This window comes from Nanorana parkeri, unplaced genomic scaffold, assembly GCF_000935625.1.
Source record: "Nanorana parkeri isolate BGI_ZX_2015 unplaced genomic scaffold, ASM93562v1 scaffold19, whole genome shotgun sequence".
In the NCBI taxonomy this organism is placed as follows: Eukaryota; Metazoa; Chordata; class Amphibia; order Anura; family Dicroglossidae; genus Nanorana; species Nanorana parkeri.
The window spans coordinates 3,067,949-3,088,211 of record NW_017306287.1 but is presented as its reverse complement, the minus strand read 5'-3'; the positions used below and the strand labels follow the sequence as shown (position 1 = coordinate 3,088,211).

At 43.9% G+C, this 20,263-nt stretch overlaps 1 protein-coding gene across 1 annotated transcript in view; it reads right to left on the bottom strand.

Annotated features, from left to right (window-relative positions):
• Positions 1-477: 477 nt before the first annotated feature.
• CLUAP1 (clusterin associated protein 1) overlaps positions 478-20,263 on the bottom strand; it is a 90,461-nt gene continuing 70,675 nt past the window's right edge. Inside the window, exons 9-12 of the mRNA XM_018562014.1 lie at positions 11,067-11,139; positions 7,611-7,724; positions 3,361-3,410; positions 478-655 (exon numbers count right to left, since the gene is read on the bottom strand). Coding sequence (XP_018417516.1) covers positions 494-655; positions 3,361-3,410; positions 7,611-7,724; positions 11,067-11,139 — 399 coding nt within the window. The 3' untranslated portion in view covers positions 478-493. The remainder of the gene's footprint in view (positions 656-3,360; positions 3,411-7,610; positions 7,725-11,066; positions 11,140-20,263) is intronic.

Here is a 20,263-nt window from a genome sequence, read left to right as displayed (position 1 = left end):
GGAAGTGATCAGGTGATCACTGCTGGAGATATGATAAACTGACAGCAAATCTAGCAGCGAGTCAACAATGGAGGCGGCAGCAAGACGCTGCATTCTGTAGAGAAAAAGGAGTTGCAGGACGGCATTGAGCTGCTCTGATATCAGATTACATGCAGCCTGTTCATTCTTAGTTTCTTCCCTTTACTGTACACAATATGGAACAAATGCTGTGAAGAAAAGAAAAATGATTCCATGTCAGGATTCCTGAATGCTCCCGATTCCCCCGTGACATTCTACCAACACTCATTATCAGATCAAATCAAGAGTTAAACAAAGGCGCTGTCACCGCCCCCCCTCTCCCCTAACCAGGAACCATTTCCTGCATCTGTAGCATCATTGGCTCAGTGAATTCCAAGAGTGATACCTCTGATGAGTATTCATGTAGAGCGTCAGCAGGGATATCACACTATATAAAGACATTCTTGATATATGAGAACTATATACACACATTTGTCTAGAAGTCGCTGTCGTGCTCTACAAATGACTCGGTTTGCCGTGCTCTTCTGCTGGGTCTGCTCAGCTCTTTTGTGGGTCCTCTCGTCCTCATGAGCAGCTCCTCTTCGTCATCGTCGTCGTCCTCTTCATCATCATCCATCTCGCTGTCATCCAGGCCATCCTATGGGAAGACATCATTAATGTTATAACAGAGGTAATCAGGTACACGTAGAGAAACCGACCACCTCCAATCACTACGGTTCTAGGAGATGCCAGGTTGGGGATGTGGGATGCAGACGGAGGACACGTAGGATGAGGGGTTTGGACAATATATAATAAGGTGAGGAAAGAACATTGCCAGTTGGCCAAAACATTGGCTGGGTTGTGCAGGCTGGCAGTACAGAGCAGGAATCTGATTGGTAGCTAAGGGCAACACAGACAGTATACCCACCTTGGTGCAGGTTTGCTCATTATTATTGTGCTAAAAGGGATTGTGGGAGGAGCTATTCAGGAAAGCAGAGTATGTACCAACCTGCTTGGTGTCACTGGCAGCCTCAGGGTTATTTACCATGGCAGGACTGGCTCCCGCTTCCACGTACTGACCATGCAGGAATAAAAGCAAAACCAGCTATTGAGAGAAAGCTACCATGTTCACCTTTCCTCCATGCTCTGCCTGGAACTTACTTACACTGCAAGTTTCATTTTCTCCATTATATTTCCTTCCCCCCCTTTCTATATCCAAAACGAGGTACAGACATGGACAGGAGTGAGAATCTGCAGGAGCCAGAGCAGATCATTGCACCTGACATCCACTGATCGTGGTTGCAATGCTTTACCGGCTCCAATGCAAAACAATAGTGAACAGCTTTTATTTTATGAAGAGTTCTTTTTTTTTTTTTGGTGGACTTTACCTTTAATTCCCACTTACACCACACGATTTGTAAACATTGTGGATACCGATTCCTATTGAGAACCTTTGTAATAGTAATACAATGTAAGTGTGTAAATAAAATGTTGGAGCACAAGGAAGGATAAGATGACGGGGTTTCACTTTAACCCTTTCGCTGCCAAGGACGTACGTCGTACGGAGCTACAAAAGTGCTTCCAGCTGGCCAGCTCAATACGTCGTACGGACCTGGCATTTACAGTTCTACTATAAGCTGATGGTCGCTTTAGCGACCATCAGCTTATAGTAGAACTGTTCAGCAGACTGTCCCCTTTAACTAGTTGACATCCGCGGTGTTAAACCCCCTTCCCATCCAGGCCATTTTTCAGTATTCAGCGCTGCGGTACTTTGACTGACATTTATTCCGTCATGCAGCGCTGTACTGAAATGAATTTTATACCCTTTTTTGGGGACAGATAGAGCTTTCATTTGGTGGTATTTATTCACCACTGGGGGTTTTTATTTTTTTACTATATTAAGGAAAAATCACCGAAATAAAAAAAAAAAACAGTTTCCCCTATATTAAATGATAAAACATTTATTATTACCCAATTTTTTGGTAAAATATAAAAGATGGGGTCACGTCGGGTAAAAATATTGCGCTTTCAGAAAATATATGGTTTGGGGGGTCTTTTACAAACGCTAGCAACGCAGCAGTTGAAAATCAAACCAATAGGAAAAAATTGCAGAAAATTCAAAAATGGCTTGGCCAGCTGATTTGAAAAATGTTCGAGGGCTTGGCAGCGAAAGGGTTAATGGAAAGAAACAGAATACGTTTTCTGTTAAAACAATAGTTCGGTTCCATTTCTTGTCACTTCTTCCCCACGGATCCATTTCTAGAGGTCACTGACGGGTCTTATCCTGGCCACAGATAGAAGGTATCTCCCTGTGAGTGACCTGTCCACGCATGAGCCCCGGAGCCGCTGTGATCCTCACTCGACACCGACAGGGCTGCACACACGCTACTCTTTAAAATGTATTTCCACTTTTGCAGCCAAATTAGGACGACCCCAACTTTACATTTCTTACATGTTTCTCCTTCGCATTGTAAACTTAAAGAGCCATTCACTAAGCTGACCAAGGCAGCCGAGTCATAGTGAAGTGAGCTGAACGCTGTTCGGCTATTCACTTCCACTCAGTACGGCTGATTTCAGCCGTACATTGGCTGCACTTCGGTCAGCTAAGGACTTTGACTCAGCCGATCCAACATCTGAATCGGCTGAGCCGAAGCTCCGGCAGCTCACTCGCTGCCGTTTGCCCCTAATCTCATAGGAGCGAAGTGAGTGAGTGAATAGCCGAATACCACCGAGCGGCTTTTGGCTCAGCTATTCTGCTCGGTACCTCCGTGGTAATGAGCAGAATAGCAAACCAATTAAAATAGTAAAAGAAGTTAAAAAAATCTTATTGTTTTCTAGCAGGTCCTGGCCAATGAATAACAACTAGGCGGAGCCGGCCGTGACGCCACCCAGTTGTTATTGTTTAATGACAGATCAGTGTCTCAGGTCATTTGGGGACGCTGATCTGTGTGTACTGTGCTCCTTACAAATGACAGCGGCCTCCTAACTTTTGAATTTTTCTCTAGTCTAGTCTTGGAGCTCTAAAAGTATCTGTACTTGTACAGAGTATGGTACTTGGTATTGGTGCATCCCTAGTTTCTACCCATAATTAACATATGTAAAAGGTGTTTTTTCCACCCCCAGAAACATGTAATAACGCAATCAGCCACTAGGTGACGGTATAGCACATGATAATTATACATTAGACTTATTCCCAGCTGACAAAAAGACCTCAGGGGGATTTAAATCTTATATAATCTTGTATTTAAATCTTACTGAACAAATAAATAATTTGCATTTAACTGTAATGTGTCTTTTCCTTTGTAAATGGGTAATGGGCTACAACTGTCTGAGGGTTGCTGTTCTCTAGTAAATGACACGTACCTCATCACTGTCTCCGCCGTGCATGGTTCCCACAATGCGTGCTCCCCTTCCTGGAAAAGACACAAATACATTTCCTTAGGTTACAGATGCTTCACCAATATGCCATTTAAACACTCCGATGGTTAAAGCTGAAGTTGAATTTGCTTGTTTTGACTTTCCCGGTTGCTCTCCTTCCCATCATCAACATGATAATGACATTTTTGTCATTCGGATGGCCTTACTGCTGGGAGGAGCCATGTATTGAAGCCCCATGTACAGTCTGGGCTTTGGGGGCTCCCACAGGGACACAAGGTCTGGTTTGCAGACTAATACAGGAACTTACAAGTATAAGGTGCCTGCACTTGAGCAGCATTGTGTCCTGATGCACTTTTATCTCAGGTCAGGCTCACTTTAAAGCAGTTCTGAACCTATTTACCATTACAGACCCACAGTGGATTGCCCAATATATCCCCATACTCCCTCTGCCAGACTGTCACAGTCATCATCATCACCAGTATGACTACAAATCATGTCAGTAGCTTGGTTTTACTTCACACATGTGTAGCTGGGGAAAAAAACGCTGAAAGAAAATTGCAGAGATTTTCTTTATACAAAAACAGCACATCACAAATATACAAAGGTACCTACCTACCACTAGTGAGCCCTTTGCTGTTCGGGATTATCTGACAATGTTACTTGAATGTCATCTGACAGATTAAGTTCATTTCTCCATAGTAATTTCAGGCTCAATATTGCAGAGAATCATGTCTCCGTTTTTTTATTCAGAGATCCATATCTATACCTTCATCCTTTAGCCTTCAAATCAGCCTCTCAACGAGGGTTTCCCCAGAGATCTCTAAGGGTCCCACCCCAACGTCACCCAGCAAGAGGCACTACACTGACCAACAATGTAAAGTGGGTATTCCTTTCCCTGACCACCAATGTATAGTGGAACCTTTCCTACTGAGCACCAATCTGAGTTGTAACCTCTCCTAATGACCACTAATGTATGGCGGAACCGCTCCTACAGACCACTAGTGTATGGCGGAACCTCTCCTACAGACCACCAATGTATGATGGAATCCCTCCTACTGACCACCAATGTAAGGTGTAACCTCTCCTAATGACCACCAATGTAAGGCAGAACCTCTCCTACAGACCACCAATGTATGATGGAATCTCTCCTACTGACCACCAATGTAAGGTGTAACCTCTCCTAATGACCACCAATGTAAGGCAGAACCTCTCCTACTGACCACCAATGTAAAATGGAACCACTCCTAATGACCACCAATGTATGGTGGAACCTCTCCTACTGACCACCAATGTAAGGCAGAACCTCTCCTACTGACCACCAGTGTATGGTGGAACTTCTCCTACTGACCACCAATGTAAGGTGTAACCTCTCCTACTGACCACCAGTGTATGGTGGAACTTCTCCTACTGAACACCAGTGTATGGTGGAACTTCTCCTACTGAACACCAGTGTATGGTGGAACTTCTCCTACTGAACACCAGTGTATGGTGGAACTTCTCCTACTGAACACCAGTGTATGGTGGAACTTCTCCTACTGAACACCAGTGTATGGTGGAACTTCTCCTACTGAACACCAGTGTATGGTGGAACTTCTCCTACTGAGCACCAGTGTATGGTGGAACTTCTCCTACTGACCACCAATGTAAGGTGTAACCTCTCCTACTGACCACCAGTGTATGGTGGAACCTCTCCTACTGAACACCAATGTGAAGATAAAATTTCCTCACATTTCCTATATAAGAGGTACCTTTACACTGACCCCCAATGTATAGGGGCACTTTTTCACTGACCTTCAAGTGTAAGAGGGATACATTTCCACTAACTAAGGTAACAGGGCCCTTCATAGACAACTAACGTAAGGAGTATATTTCCACTGACCATCAATTTAAAGGATTTTCACTGCCTGCATTTTTTTCTTGTCATTTTAGAATTGTTTTTTTAATTTGATCATTATTACTGAAAGTAAAATTGTTAGCAGGGAAAGGGTGTTAAAAGTGATCTGGGTGTCAAATTTGTTAGGCATACCACACTCCTTATACCTTTAAAAAAAAAAAAAATCTAAAACTTTCTTATCACACTAATGTACGATGAGCTGTAGATATAATTTATAGTCGGAGTTCCCTGAGACCTAAAACTTATTTCAAGGATTCCTCCATGGTAAAAAGTTTGAAAAAGGCTGCTCCAGATACTAATTGTATATTACAGCCCTTAGATGCAGAACAAAAGACCATCTAGCTGTTTGGTGCCCAGTGACGAGCAGTGTATCCATCTTGTGGCATCCAGTCCTCCTGGGGCGTGCATTTCAAACAATGAGAATGATCTGTGCCTGGCAGTGGAGGATATGAGCCCACCAGGGCTCATACATTGACCTTAGTGCTGTATGGCAATTATTCAGCATAGCTGGATCCAGCACATGTGCACTGGCTGGAATATGGGACGCAGGAGAACTGAGCCCCGCAAAACTGAGGGAGGGGAATTTATAATTGCAATCATTTATTCTGTGACAATAAACCTGTCACAACACAGAATTCAGGCGCAATGTGTGACTGAATGATTAATCTACAGGTGAAACTCGAATAATTAGAATATTGTGCAAAAGTAATTGCAGTAAGTGCTGCAAAAGGGGCCCAAACCAAGTACTGAGTACATATGCATGCTTGTACTTTTCAGAGGTCCGATATTGTTCTATGTACAATCCTTGTTTTATTGATTGCATGTAATAATCTACTTTTTTGAGGTTGTGGATTTGGGGTTCTTGGGGTTTTCATGAGCTGTAAGCCATAATCATCACAATTATGACAAATCACGGCTTGAACTATCTTGCTTTGCATGTAATAAGTCTATCTCATATATTAGTTTCACCTTTTAAGTTGCATTAGTGAAATAAATGAACTTTGCACGATATTCTAATTATTCGAGTTTCACCTGTAGTGTTTTATGAGTTTATGAATGTATAGTAGAACAGCAGGTCGCACGTTTGCTGCAAGTATAGTCATTTCGGTCACAGAGAGCTTTAGAAGTGCGGCTGCTGATTTCGAGAGAAGATTTGTGAGACTGGGGAGGAGAACAACAAAGAGAGAAATGAATGAGGATGGGAGAGACAAGAGAGAAGATTTGGAAGATGAGGGTTACATAACAGCAAAAAAAAAAAAAATTCTGAAAGAGTGTGAAGTAGCGGAGATGATTTATGAGAGGCAGAGGCACAGCGGAGAAGGAGGAGAAACAAATAATGGACATATTTATGAGATGTGGAGACATTGCAAACAGGGAAGATTCTTCTACTTTGTATCCTTTGATCTATAAATGAGCTCTTAATCTTAATCCAGTCTCTGCAACTGTTACAATAGGAAAAAGCAAATGCTGGCAATATCTCCTCTTGCTGTGTGTGCCAGTGCACAGTTCACGTCTTCCCCGAACTACCAGAGCAAAACCTCTGACTCTCTTTAACCTTTTCACATACCAGTCACTGACATGGGAAGTCAAAGTTTAGTCAGAAAGGGGAAGGGTATATAGAGCTGTTTTCCACATGAAGGGGTTAAAGAAGGAGTGACAAGACTTTTATGACAGGATATCAGAGCCGACACTACTTTAAGAAGTCCCCCCCGAGGACTTCCTAACATGCGACTGTTCTGTGTATAATTTCAGACACAGAGGACTGTCGCAGATCTGACATAAGTGTGTGCATTAGAAGTTTTGTCGCTATTTGTATCTATCTGGTTGCAAATACTTAAGTGTCGCAGCGGTGGTGGAAAAAGGACGCAAATGCGGAATAATCGTTTGCGCTTCTTTAGCATTATTTTATAAGATGTGACTGTAAGAAAACAGTCACAAACCCTTTGATAAGGGTGCAGGATGGGATAAGTTTATGTTTATTTTATATATATATATATATTCTGTATATACACACACCCACGCACCTCTTTATATAACAAAATGAAGTAAGTAGAGAGAAAAACAGGTCTAATGCTGTTTGGCGTCAGTGTCATAATGAAGAAGCATATGAGTGGAAAACCCCTTCAAACATATTTATCGGATTACCAGCTTGTCAGAAACAGCAGCAGGGAGCTGATGCCAAGTATAACATACCTTTATGTAATGAGGCACAGAACATCGATGTCACGACAGATCAGATGAAGACCGCAGCTGCCCCCCGGGCTATGCCAGTTTAATATTTATCTAGTGTGTGTTTTTCATCTATGAGTGCTGCTGTGTGACACATTGACATTGTACATACCTTGAGAGAGCATCCCTCTCCCCATCTGCATCTTCCCCGGTCTCCTGTCATCATCCTCCATATCATCTGAACCCTCGTCCTCCTGGATCTCACTGTCGGAGTCTTCACTGCTGTCTGGTTGGGTGAAAAAAAAAGATATGTGAGGTGTCAGGGAGGTTAATATAGTGTCAACAGAAATGTAGCTGGTAATGACAGCTGTCAGCTGCTACCGTATGGACATACATACATAGGTGAACTGAACTGCATTCAATCGTCGGGAGTCTTACTTAATAATTCTGCCTCTCAGGTATTAACTTGGCCTCTATGCATGTGCTAAGCAAATCACATCCAACAAAGATTCTGAAAAGAATCAACTGTTAAAGTAGATGTAAACCTTAAAGGACAACTACACCTTTGTTTTATTAAGCAGTATTGTACAGAGCCTAGCACACTTATTAAATCAGGGATATAAAGCTCTATAGCTTTTATACACAGAAACTAAGATTTTGGTCTGCCTAACTTAAATCGGAAAACTTGCGGGCAGGAATGTTTCTTATTGCAGAAGAGACATGCTATGCCAGAATGTATACTGAACTGTGCATGCGCAGGAGTTGCATCATCTGGATTGAAGACCCAACACCCAGATGAATCCGGGGAAAAGAAGTCAGCGCCGGCGATGGAGCTTTTGGATGAAGAATTGCAGGAATGGAGGTGAGTGACGGTCACTTGCATCTTAGCAACCAATGACGCGAGGCTGCCAGGTGACGGATTTGGCTGCCACTGATTAAGTTGGTCATGCGGCAGCCAGGCAGGGAACGCCATGCTAGTAACAGGGACACTTTTTATTCGGGGATAGCCTTTTGAAATCACGGATTGTTCCCAGAAATTGGGGATATCTGGTCAACCTACTTTTACAGCATAAATTGTACACCTACAATATACAAATTAGACATCTCTTGTATTTGGCAGGCAGGGTCACAGCAGGGCACGTAGGCACATCATAAGACTATAAGGCTTTGTCAGCTGGAGTCCAAGGAAAGAGGCAGCAGCGGCGAGAGCGTGTGATTAGAAACATTGACAACCAGTGCTTTTGGGGGGGAGGCTCCTAAAACCATCTGAAAAATAAAGATGCACTTCTAACCGTGCATGGAGAAAATCAGAAATGACAAATGCAACAACATTCTGAAGCAGTGCACGGTAGATGTAAACAAACCATTAAAAATTGACCAAGGTTGTCGGAGAACCTTCACTCAATAACGTGGTCTCAGGATATAAGCGGGTCCTTGCATGACAATCACTGATGTCCACCTAAATCTCAGCTGTCAGTATACAATGGCTTTTGTTTTGCTGTATACAAAGTTTTCTTTATATAGTGGTAAGGTATAGTCTGAAAGTGACAATGGCATGTAGTATGTATATCCTGATCAAACCTCTTCACACTAATTCTGATGTATTCTGATGCTTGCCATTTGACGGTCAGGCGCTATTCAAGATCAGCACAAGAAGACCAGGAGAGGCAGGAAGGTCCCATGACATCACTGCGCACTTCCAGGTCCACATGAAACCCAACTGGAGGACCTGAAGTGCGCCGAGACAAGCGTGGCAGGAGCTGGGAATAGGATCAGGCATGCACTGACTAGTGCATAATAAATGAAGGCCACTGAATAACCTTGTCCTGGCACTTGATCACAGCATATACTGAAAACTGTAATGGTGACTACTGGAGGAACCGGTTTCAGTATAGATAACAGTTCCCCCAGTAGTCACCAATATGTCAGTGTCCTTCAGCCCCTTTCCCACTCCTATAGCCACACAGGGCCCCTTAGTTCAGTGCACCCCAAACAGCCTCCCACCCCAGCTCCCCTCCTTTATTACACTGACATGGATGTCAAGGCAGTTCTTCTCAGACCCTCACCTCACTGACGCAGCCAAACTTTTTCCTCCCACTGACACGACGCAGCAACTCCAATGGACATCAGTGCAGGGACGTTTTAAACTTAGACACCATGACAGCAGCATTTCTTCCTCCCGCTGAGAGACGCAGCAATGTTCTTTTCCTCCCTCTTCCTTTCAGTTACAGGACTGACACAAGTAGTGTACAGACGTGTCCCCTGCACTCCTTTCAGCGTGTACAACCTGTAGCAGATGTGGCGCTCGTAGTGATGAAAACGGATGGCACCCTGTATATTCAGACTTGAGAATGTAGTGGATCACCAGCACTCAATAGATATCGATTTGAAAACAATTTGATTTGAAAACAATATCTTTTGAGTGCTGGTGATCCACTACATTCTCAGGACTGACACAAGGAAATGTTTTCCTCACACTGGTGCCGGAGCCACTGTCAGCCCCATTTACACTGCTCTTAAGCTCTTCAATTCACTGCATTGTGCCACAATTATTGGCACACTTTCGGTGCATGCAGCAACACCGCAGCCATGCAACCCGTCCACGGGGCAATCGCTGGCACCTGAATGCGTGGCACATTAGTGCCTATGTTCCGGTCCAGTGCGATCTCCAAAAATACTGTATTTTTCCGTGTATAAGACTATACTTTTTCATAAAAATATTTACCTAAAAATGGAGGGGCGTCTTATACACGGGGGGCCGAGAGGAGATCTGCGTTTGCGAAACTGCCGATACCTCTGCAAACTAACCTCACAAGTGAAACTTCCGATTGCAGAGACAAGCTAACAGGTTTCCTCCAATCATGAGCCTTATGTACCCAACGTCAGCTGATGCTGCGGAGAGCCTGTAGCCAGTGCCCAGATGCAACAGGGAGCGGTAATGTCGGAGCATTCTGAGCCCATAAAATGTCAGAAAACAAAACAAATGCCGGTAAATACCAATACCAGGAAGCGGCTGTCTTACTCTGCAAAAGTTTAACTGGATGTAATCAGTTATGCAAACGAGCATAGAAAATATTGATTTCTGAATTTTGGGTAAGAAAAGTGGGGGGCGTCCTATACAAGGGGGCGTCTTATAGACGGAAAAATACAGTAGTGTTTGCAGCATTTTTTGCAGATCGCACTAGACCGGGAACGCAGACGCTAATGTGCCACGTGTTCGGGTGCCGGCGATCGCACAGTGGGCGGGGGGCGTGACTGCGGTGCCATTGAGTTCAATGCACCGCCACGCCCCCTCCCCTCCCAAAACAAAGTGCGTCGGCCGGGTTGCGTTCCAGAGGCCGAACACACTGGAACGCACTCTTGATGGTGTGACAGGGCCCTAAGGCAACATGCCTTGCGTGAACAAGCCCCTAGAATGGAACAGTCCGGCATGGTATTCACATGTTCTGTCTGAGGAAGGGGATCCTGCGAGACCCCGAAACGTTGCACTGAGTGTGATTATGCTGCATTTTTGTCAATAAATAGACACATCTGTATTGCATATGGAGTGCCTGTGTCCATACTTCTATTCGACACACACATACATACACACACACACACACACACACACACACACACACACACTTACTTGCTGTCTTCTGCAGTCTGTTCTCTTCGTCTCTCAGCTTGTTCTGCATCATCCTCAGCGTGTTCTCTGCCTCCTACAAGACACAACAGGCATCACCATCAGACATCTAGTAGGAATAATGTATCTTTACTGAACCTTATGGTACCATGTCCCAGCATGTTCCACACTGTACTGATATGATAAAAAAAGCTCTAACCCCGTCTTATCAATAATACAGAATACCTTACTAGATCAGTAACGGCTGCATACTGTGGAGGAAAACTGACATTCCCTGATCTGTGTGCACTTCAGGTTTCAGAAACTTAATGAGAGCTCCATTGAACAGTGTTTTTGCAGGTGAAGTATGCAGAGTATGATCCCAGAGGTACTGGGGTGACTCTAATCTAGTGGATTCCTAACAGGAATATAGACTTCGTATTGGAAAATTGACTTGGGCAGTGACACTGATAGCTCGGCTAAAAAAAAGCCCAAACAGCATTATTGGTGAGATGCAAAGAGTTGGTGGAGGTTTACATGCTAGCTGATCGAACCCTGCCATGTACCACCCAAAACTAAAAACAAAAAATCTGGGTGGATTTCCGCTTTGAAGGGGACTTATACCTTGGCTGAAGAGCTGGGAAAAAGGTTTGTAGAGAATGACCATTAGGAACGCTTGCTGTACTCTGCACTACACCCTCTAAACCAGTCCATGGTGTCTCTTTTATTCTAAGTATGCTGTATACCAGTGGTGGGCAACCTTGGTGATTCAGCTGTTTTGGAACTACAAGTCCCATGAGGCATTGCAAGACTCCGACAGTCACAAGTATGACTCCCAGAGGCAGAGGCATGATTGAATTTGTAGTTTCAGTACTGCTGAAGTGCCGAGGTTGCCTACCCCTGGTATATACAAAAGGGAAAATAAAAAAATGACATGCACGCTGCGGTCTGTCACCATCATTACCACAGCAGTCTTTGTTTTGCTGAATCTTCCTTGTCAAATAGTTCTGACCTGTTGAAGCTGCCAGTGAATCAGTGAAAAGCATTTCATATCCTTTACAAGGGTGACAACCCTCTTCATTCTGCAGTTAAATCATGCATCAGTGTGGTCACCCTGTGGACTGGATAGTCTTGGATGGAAGTGGAGTTTTACATTTTTTTTTAAAAGTTTTCAGCAAAGTTTGTTGTATTTAATTTACCCTACCGCCATGAGTGCTGTCTGTCTGGTCTTATACTTAAAGAAGAACTCTGGGTATTTACCCTTGAAGTGGGGCTACTCCCACACGGCAAGGGTTAAGTGGTCGTTTTATCTGCTCAAATAAAGCAGTTTTACTCACCTGATTCTCTGTCAGCACTCACCTCTCTCCCCTTCCACTCCGGCTGTGTAATGTCCCTCGGCTTCCTTGCGTCTAATGCAATTCAATGGACCTGCATTAGACGTGGTGATGTCAGCGGTCCTTAGACCACCGGAGTCCAGAGTAGAAAAGGCTGCCGGGACTAGTCTAGCAGCCCAGCGAGACTGAGGATCAGGTGAGTATATCTGCTTTATTTGAGGCCCCTAGACAAAACTAGCACTTAATCCTTGCAGGGTCACCTCACCTCAAGGGTAAGTTTTTTAAATTCTTAAAGTTCTTCCTTTAACTTTAGCCCCGATCCTGACTGTGCGCCCCGCTCTGAGCTGAGCAGCCTTTCCTCTGTAAATGGCCACTTTGTACTTCATGTCGTTGTTCATTTCTTTGGGAAAGTTGTACTCATGGCGGCCTCAAGCAATCACTCGGAATACAGCTTTCCCATGGGAATGAATGGGGTTGCTGTCCACATGCGCAGTATGAAGCTACCATTTTTGGCGTAAAAAGGGGCCTCACAGTGAAGATCCCTGGATCGGGGCTAAAGGTGGAGTGTAAGACCAGGAGGGCATTTACATTTTTTTTAAAAGATGGAGTACGGTTATTCTTTAAGCTAAGTAAAGCTTATGTTTTTTAACAATGTAAAAATGTACAAAAAGTGTGATAAATTTGATTCATGTTTGGGCATACAATTTAATTATACATTTGTGTTGAATTAGTCATGTATGGTCCCCAGAGGAAGCGCATGAGCGAAAAGTGCCTGAGCAAAGATCTCTTTAACGCATGCCATCTGAGAACTACCTCCCTGACTACTAAAAAGAATAAGGAAGATGAACTATGGATAATACATACAGTATGGTGATCAGATTGGTATATGTAGGTAAATACGCAGCGTTGGGCACTAGGTGAGATAAGAAATGGGATGAGAATCAACACTTAATGTTTTCACTAATAATTTTAGTACGATACTGTATAAATAAAATATGTTTTCTATATCAACGTAGGCAGTGATGGTATGCCTCCTCAAAGCCCATATTTTTTAATGTGAAATCTGACTACAGTTGGGGGGTGAGGAACTTATCGGGCTGAAGGAATCTGGGGGTTTAATTTGTGTGTGTTAAGCTAAGTGAAACAAATTAAAGCCCATCTCCAGTTTTTCCAACACTTTTAAGCTGTTAGACAAAAGGGTTTTCATTGTCTTTGGAGAAAAGTATTAATCTGCCTCAATGTGTTCCCTGCCTCCTACAAGACACAGCAGGTATCACCATCAGACACTAGCACGTAATCCAAGAATAAAAGCTGACCACTGTAAGGACCCCAGGCTGCATTATATGGGTTGTACCGTCTCCTGTAACTATAACTTATCCTGGACAGATTGGTCTTAAAGACACTGTATCCTGGATAGATTGTCAAGAGAATGTATCCTGGATAGATTGGTCTTCAAGAAAATGTATCCTGGATAGATTGGTCTTCAAGAGAATGTATCCTGGATAGATTGGTCTTCAAGAGAATGTATCATGGACAGATTGGACTTCAAGAAAATGTATCCTGGACAAATTGGTCTTCAAGAAATTGTATCCTGGATAAATTGGTATTCAAGAGAATGTATCCTGGATAGATTGGTCTTCATGAGAATGTATCCTGGACAAATTGGTCTTCAAGAAATTGTATCCTGGATAAATTGGTATTCAAGAGAATGTATCCTGGATAGATTGGTCTTCAAGAAATTGTATCCTGGATAGATTGGTCTTCAAGAAATTGTATCCTGGATAGATTGGTCTTCAAGAAAATGTATCCTGGGCAGATTAGTCTTCAAGAAAATGTATCCTGGACAGATTGGACTTCAAGAAAATGTATCCTGGATAGATAGGTCTTCAAGAGAATGTATCCTGGATAGATTGGTCTTCAAGAAAATGTATCCTGGATAGATTGGTCTTCAAGAAAATGTATCCTGGATAGATTGGTCTTCAAGAGAATGTATCCTGGATAGACTGGTGTTCAAGAAAATGTATCCTGGCAGATTGGTCTTCAAGAGAATGTATTCAGTTACCAAACTACAATGTTTTTCGCTATAGTGGTCCTTTAAGTGTCTTCCACGTTTGATCCTGTTTAGTTATGTTCACCTCATGTATTTGAGATATGTTAATGCTAAGGCCTCCAGGGCCGGTGACACTCAGATGTAAGCAGACCAATGTAGACAGGTCCAGGAAGAGCAGATGTGCAGGCTATGAGACTGAGTAGTGCTCAGTGGGCTGGCTGTGTATTACATGAGACGGGTTTATCCATCTGGAGAAGATACTCAGCACTTAACATCTGCCCGGGATAGAAAGCATAACATATACACGGCATGCCTGGCCTCATCTGCTGCCAGCCTCTAGCACAGAGAAGGATAAACACAGACCTCAGGGTCCTACTGCTTCCTCCAATAACTATTTATAGTCTACCAGGCTATTTCTGAATAACATGTCTGGTAGCAACACAAGCTGTCCCACTAATAGCCAAAACAGCCTCTTTGCTGGCTGGATGGGACCAACATGGAGGCTAAATTCATAAAGACGTGTACCTGTTATCTCTGTACCAATCATCTGTGTACCAATGCTCTGTGCCAATAATCAGTCAACCAGTTTACAAACAGCCAGTTTGTAAAAAACACAGACTGTGTTAGCCATATAGTGCACAGTGTCAATATTCAATATATAACCTCCACAGGCCAAGTGCCTCAGCAATGTCACCAGGGCCTAGTAATATGACACTTGCAGCAGTTTTGGGGCACCATGGCCTACCAATGAATCAGTGAAATGTTAAGGATAGCCATTGTTTGCACTGGTCTTGCATGTTGCCCTTCAGTTTTCAAAGAACTAGCGATATCACTAGAGTAGAGGTAAGAGGGGGAAGATCTTTCTTTATCAAAGCGTGTGTGATTTTCAGGCTCCCTAGTAGGATCGGAGTATTCTGAGCCTACTGTTACCTCTTTGCTTCCTGTCCAAGTTTAAGGATTGAGAGGTGGAGAGACAGATCACCTACGTATTAACTACAACATACTAATATAAAGGAGACTTTGGAACCTTCTGTCATATATTTAGAATGAACAGTGGATATTACCATTCACTGGATAGGAAACGTATATTCTAACAAAAGCTTGTGCAAAATCAATTGGGATACAAGCATATTAATGCTCATGATTTTAGAACGAGATGTCCAACGGGCTGATTTGCACTAACCTTTGGCCATATGGTGTATCTGTGAATGAATGGAGCCAACATATAGCCAATCAAACCACCAGAAAGTAATCATATCAACAGCAATCATAGCACTTCGTAAGCTGGCTCAATACAGAAATGGCTCACAAAAGGTCAGCAAGACAACTGAGGAAGATGTTAATTTGTCAGCAGTGAGTGCTATTGACGTTTTTGAGATGGACCAATACACAAGTCTATCAATTAACCATGCTTTTGGAATGAGATGTCCAACGGGCTCATTTCCACTAACCTTTTCTCTGCCTTTTGGCTAGGATCAAGTGTAGTATCTGTTCTTATCAGTTTTCAGATGGGAACAGCATGGACCGTCATGGGGTTGGACGGTTGCTAAGTACTCTCTGAAGTGAAGGTGGGTGTTTGAGGCGGTACCCTACGGAGCAGGGGGAGCTTCCTCGGCCCTAATGCCTCCTGATGGAGATAAGTGCTGCGTTTTGGTCTGGCACGGGGTTCGGGAGGCACAGAGGCCAGTGGTGCTGTGCCCCCCTGTGGGTGACGTCCCAGGGTGTGCCAGAAAATAACTTGGGTTTGGGACCCCACTGTGATTCCCTATCACTAGGTCACGGCACTTCTTGCATTATCAGCACTACGGCTTTAGGGCAGGCCTTATGGCTAGCTCGAGCCAATATTTTTGCACTCCGACCACAAGGCCTGCCAGAGTTGTGCACTGGCACCTTATTTATTTTAGGCACTTTAGTGTGCACGATTGAGCACTTTTTCGACTTCACAGAAGACGGAGGGTGCGGGTACCTTCGGGGCCATTTCTGATGTTGAGGGGGAGGTTCTGTGGCCTTTTACAGGCTCCCCCCCTCTGGGGTCTCTCTTCGGGAGAGCCCCCACCTAGTACTCGGTGGACCTGTTTTGGCAGGTACATGAGGAGAGTGGTCCACCGGCCTTCGTGTAGGTGGGCCTAAGTCATTCTTGCCCCTGTCAGGAGCCTTGAGCCCCGGGGGTCAGGAAATCGAGGCTCTTTCTCTTCAGGGAAGAAGGTCCAAAGCACCCTCATGCACATTTTTTAGTGTGCTGTGATTTCACGGTTCACTTTTTTGTTTCACAGGGGTGAAGTTTGTCTTCGATGCACACCTCACGGACCTTAAAAAAACCAAAAACCTTTGGCCATATGGTAATCCTGATTGAGCAGGATGAGTTAAAGGGATGTGGAATGGGTTATATTTAACAGACACCCATGCTAGGAAACATATTATATTATAGGCATGGGCAGCCCTTCTGTGAGCACAGCCAATATACAGCCAATCAAACCGCCAGAAAGTAATGCAATCACAGAAGCAGCCATTTTGGAAGTTGGATCAGGAAGACGTTAATTTGTCAGCAGCAACTGCTATTGAAGTTTTTAAAATGAGCCAATACACGTCTAGTCAAATTGATAGGAACCAGTGACACTAAGTGCTTCAGGAATCATATTAGTGCCTAATGAACATAAAGACGACATCCTTCTGAACACTGGAGCCATGAAAAGATGCATTGCAATGTATGCTGCCTTTGCCGCGTACTGAGGACGGGTATAATTTACAATCTACTGTGTGGTATTATTTTGGCATTTCCCAGAGCGTGGCATTTTACGCACTTCAGGTGTGAATGCACAGGCTTTTTACAGCAGAATGAGAAAACAGGAATACGTAGGTCTGCTGGGATAAAAGTCACAAATTCATAAATATTGAAGTAATGGTGTTCCACTTTTAGAAACTGCTGTGTTACTAACCCCACTGGTGGTGTAGTGGAGAGCATTCCCGCAGCTGCAGTGTGGTAATGTCATTGTCTTACAGGAAGAGCACATTCCCCATGTCACCCTGGCATCTCCTTAGGCTTGTGGAGGTTCATGTGACATGTGAGGTCACATCTAGAGAATCAATGGCATTGTCATCTGCCCCACCACCACCATGTGAGAGAGAGAACACCACTCCTTCCACATGCCCAGTGCCAGGGAGAAATCAGGTGCTTGCTCATGGAGCTCGTCCACGTCCTGATGTATTTAGTGTGCAAATCCCTCAAACCTGCATTGCAGTGCCATAACTTCAATAAAAGCAATATTATTAACTCCAACAAGATAACGCTCAGTCCCTCTCAAGGTCTGCCTAGACTACAACACATTCCAGCGCAAACAATTATAGAGGTCCTCCGCGATTTAGCTGCTTTGTGGTGAAACAAGTCAGAATGGAGCAGACCTTGAGAGCGTCCTAGATAGTGGAAACATGGACATATCTTAGTATTTGCAGCTTGTATAAGATTCCTATACACACTACACATTACACTACAGCATACGCATAAGGTATTTAAAGGACAAGGTTAGGCTTAACTATCTAACATACCTCCTCCAAAGGGGCTCCCACGTGGTTTACACTGCAGCTTGCAACATCCAGTACAGCGCTGCCCATGCTTGTGCAGTAGTATTCTAAAGCAATGTTGCTGCAACAGAATGAAATGTTGCTGCAACAGAATGTGTAAGCCCCAGTTAACGGGACAATATAGCATACACAACAAAGCGGGTCCCCAGTGTCGGAGGAGGTCAGCATCATAGTGGAAGGTTTTGGCTAAGGATAGTTTGGGAGAAGAGGAAGATAGGTCTGGGAAGTGGGGGGAATAAATTAAATTGTGCATATGCAACAAATCAATGACATCCCTGCAATACATGCACATTTGCCCAGGTTATATCCCTATAATGACAAGTATAGGAAATACCTGTTGATGTTCCAGAAATGCACTCAGTTCTGTTAAATTTAACAAACCAAAGGGGGGAGCAAATAAGAGACGTGCATTGTTAGGCTTTACATACACTTTAGAGCTTGTCCTTTAAAGGGTAATGTTTAGAATGTCTACCACGTGTTCACTGATGCCTGTATCCCTGATGGGGAAATTTCCCCTAACTTCCTGTGCCTTAGACAGTTATTACTGGTAGGGATGCACCGATACCGGTTTTTCGGTATCGAGTACGAGTACCGATATTTATATTTCGGTACTCGCCGATACGGGGAGTCGCGATACCAGTACTTCTGGTAGCATAGAGCCGGCTTCCCGGGCTATCAGGAAGCCAAGCGGCGTGTCATTACCCACCGCCCGGCTTCTTGATTGCCTGGGAAGCCGACTCCATTCTGTTTGACCAGCAGTAGCAGGCTGAGGGCCGATCACGTGGGCGCTGTACACACAAGAGACGTGGGCAGATCCCGGAGAGCTTGGAGGGCGGTGTCTGCCCAGCTGGCCGAGGGAAAGGTACGGTAATGACTGCTGCTAAGGATCTATGTGAGGGGAATGATTTGTCTGCAGGGTGGGGGTCGTGTCGCCATATTATCAGATTTGTTTGCCCGGCTCAACACTGATTGGCTGGGAAGCCGGCTTCCCGGCCAATCAGCATCAAGCCGGCAAAAGAGTATGGAGCCAGCTTCCCGGCTCTATGTTCCCTCGCTGCATTTCCGGTCAGAGGAAATCTCCCTCTGACCGGAAGTTCCAGTATTGAGAAAGTTATCGGTACATTTGGGCGAGTGCTCGCCCAAATACTCTGTATCGGCACCGACACCGATACTAGTATCAGTGCATCCCTAATTACTGGCATAGAGAGTGAAGAGATTTTCAAAATTTGATAGCTGTTACCTGAACAGGAACAGAGGGGAAATCTCCCAATGCGGACACCTTTCCCAATCACTGCGTGTATGTTTGTAAAGGGAAATGAGCGCATATTTGCCCAACAAGGACAGAAATAGCAAAAAAGGTTGGTCAGAGAGTTTTAACCCTTCCTTACTCCATCCAAAACAAATGTTTTTCCTGTAGTGGCACTTAATTACTTGGCCTATAAAAATTAAATGTATGGTTTTCTTATCATCACTTAAAAATTGATCAATTTGTACCTTTATTTGGCAACTGTGTCAACATCTTGTGGCCTTTAATCTATTCCGTCAATCCAAGTAGCATGTATCAAGATATGTTTTCCTTCATTGCAAAAACTGTAATTTATTGTATTTATTTTACAAGAAAAATGCACTGGCATTCGGGAGTTGTTTCCATCAACAAAGCCAGCCCTCAGCAGCTATTTCCAGGCACAGATGAATACACGGACACACAATCATTGATCTAGGCTGACATAATCACTTCTATTAGTAGTGCATCTGTCAGAGGCGCTGCAGCACTTTTGAAGTGGATGGTGAGATATATGAGGCGCTAATCGCTATCATTTCAGTGACAGAAGCAGGACGGACATTTTAGGAGCCTGTTAAGGCAGCAATCAGCATGGACCTGGAGAAAAGGGAGTATCCCGAGAGAAGGGACCTATATCTTCCTTAAATACAAAATCAATAAGATGAGAATGATGTATATGTACTATGAAATGCAGTTACAAGCTTCTGCAATCTTCATTAGGATCTATGGGACAGGTCTGTCTGTGAGGATAGGGGAATTTCACCAGCTGTAGAAGAGTACAAAATCAACAAAGTGTTATCTTCAGGAAATAAGTGTTGTCCACATTGGAAAAAAAAACAAAAAACGATCAATCACTGGCTGCAAAGCATTCTCATTGGTTCATCCGCTTTTGAGGGTCAGGGAATCCTGGCTTTAGGATTCTCCTTTAGCACTGCTTGTTTTCCATTCACACATTTTTGTAAAACACCAGCCACAC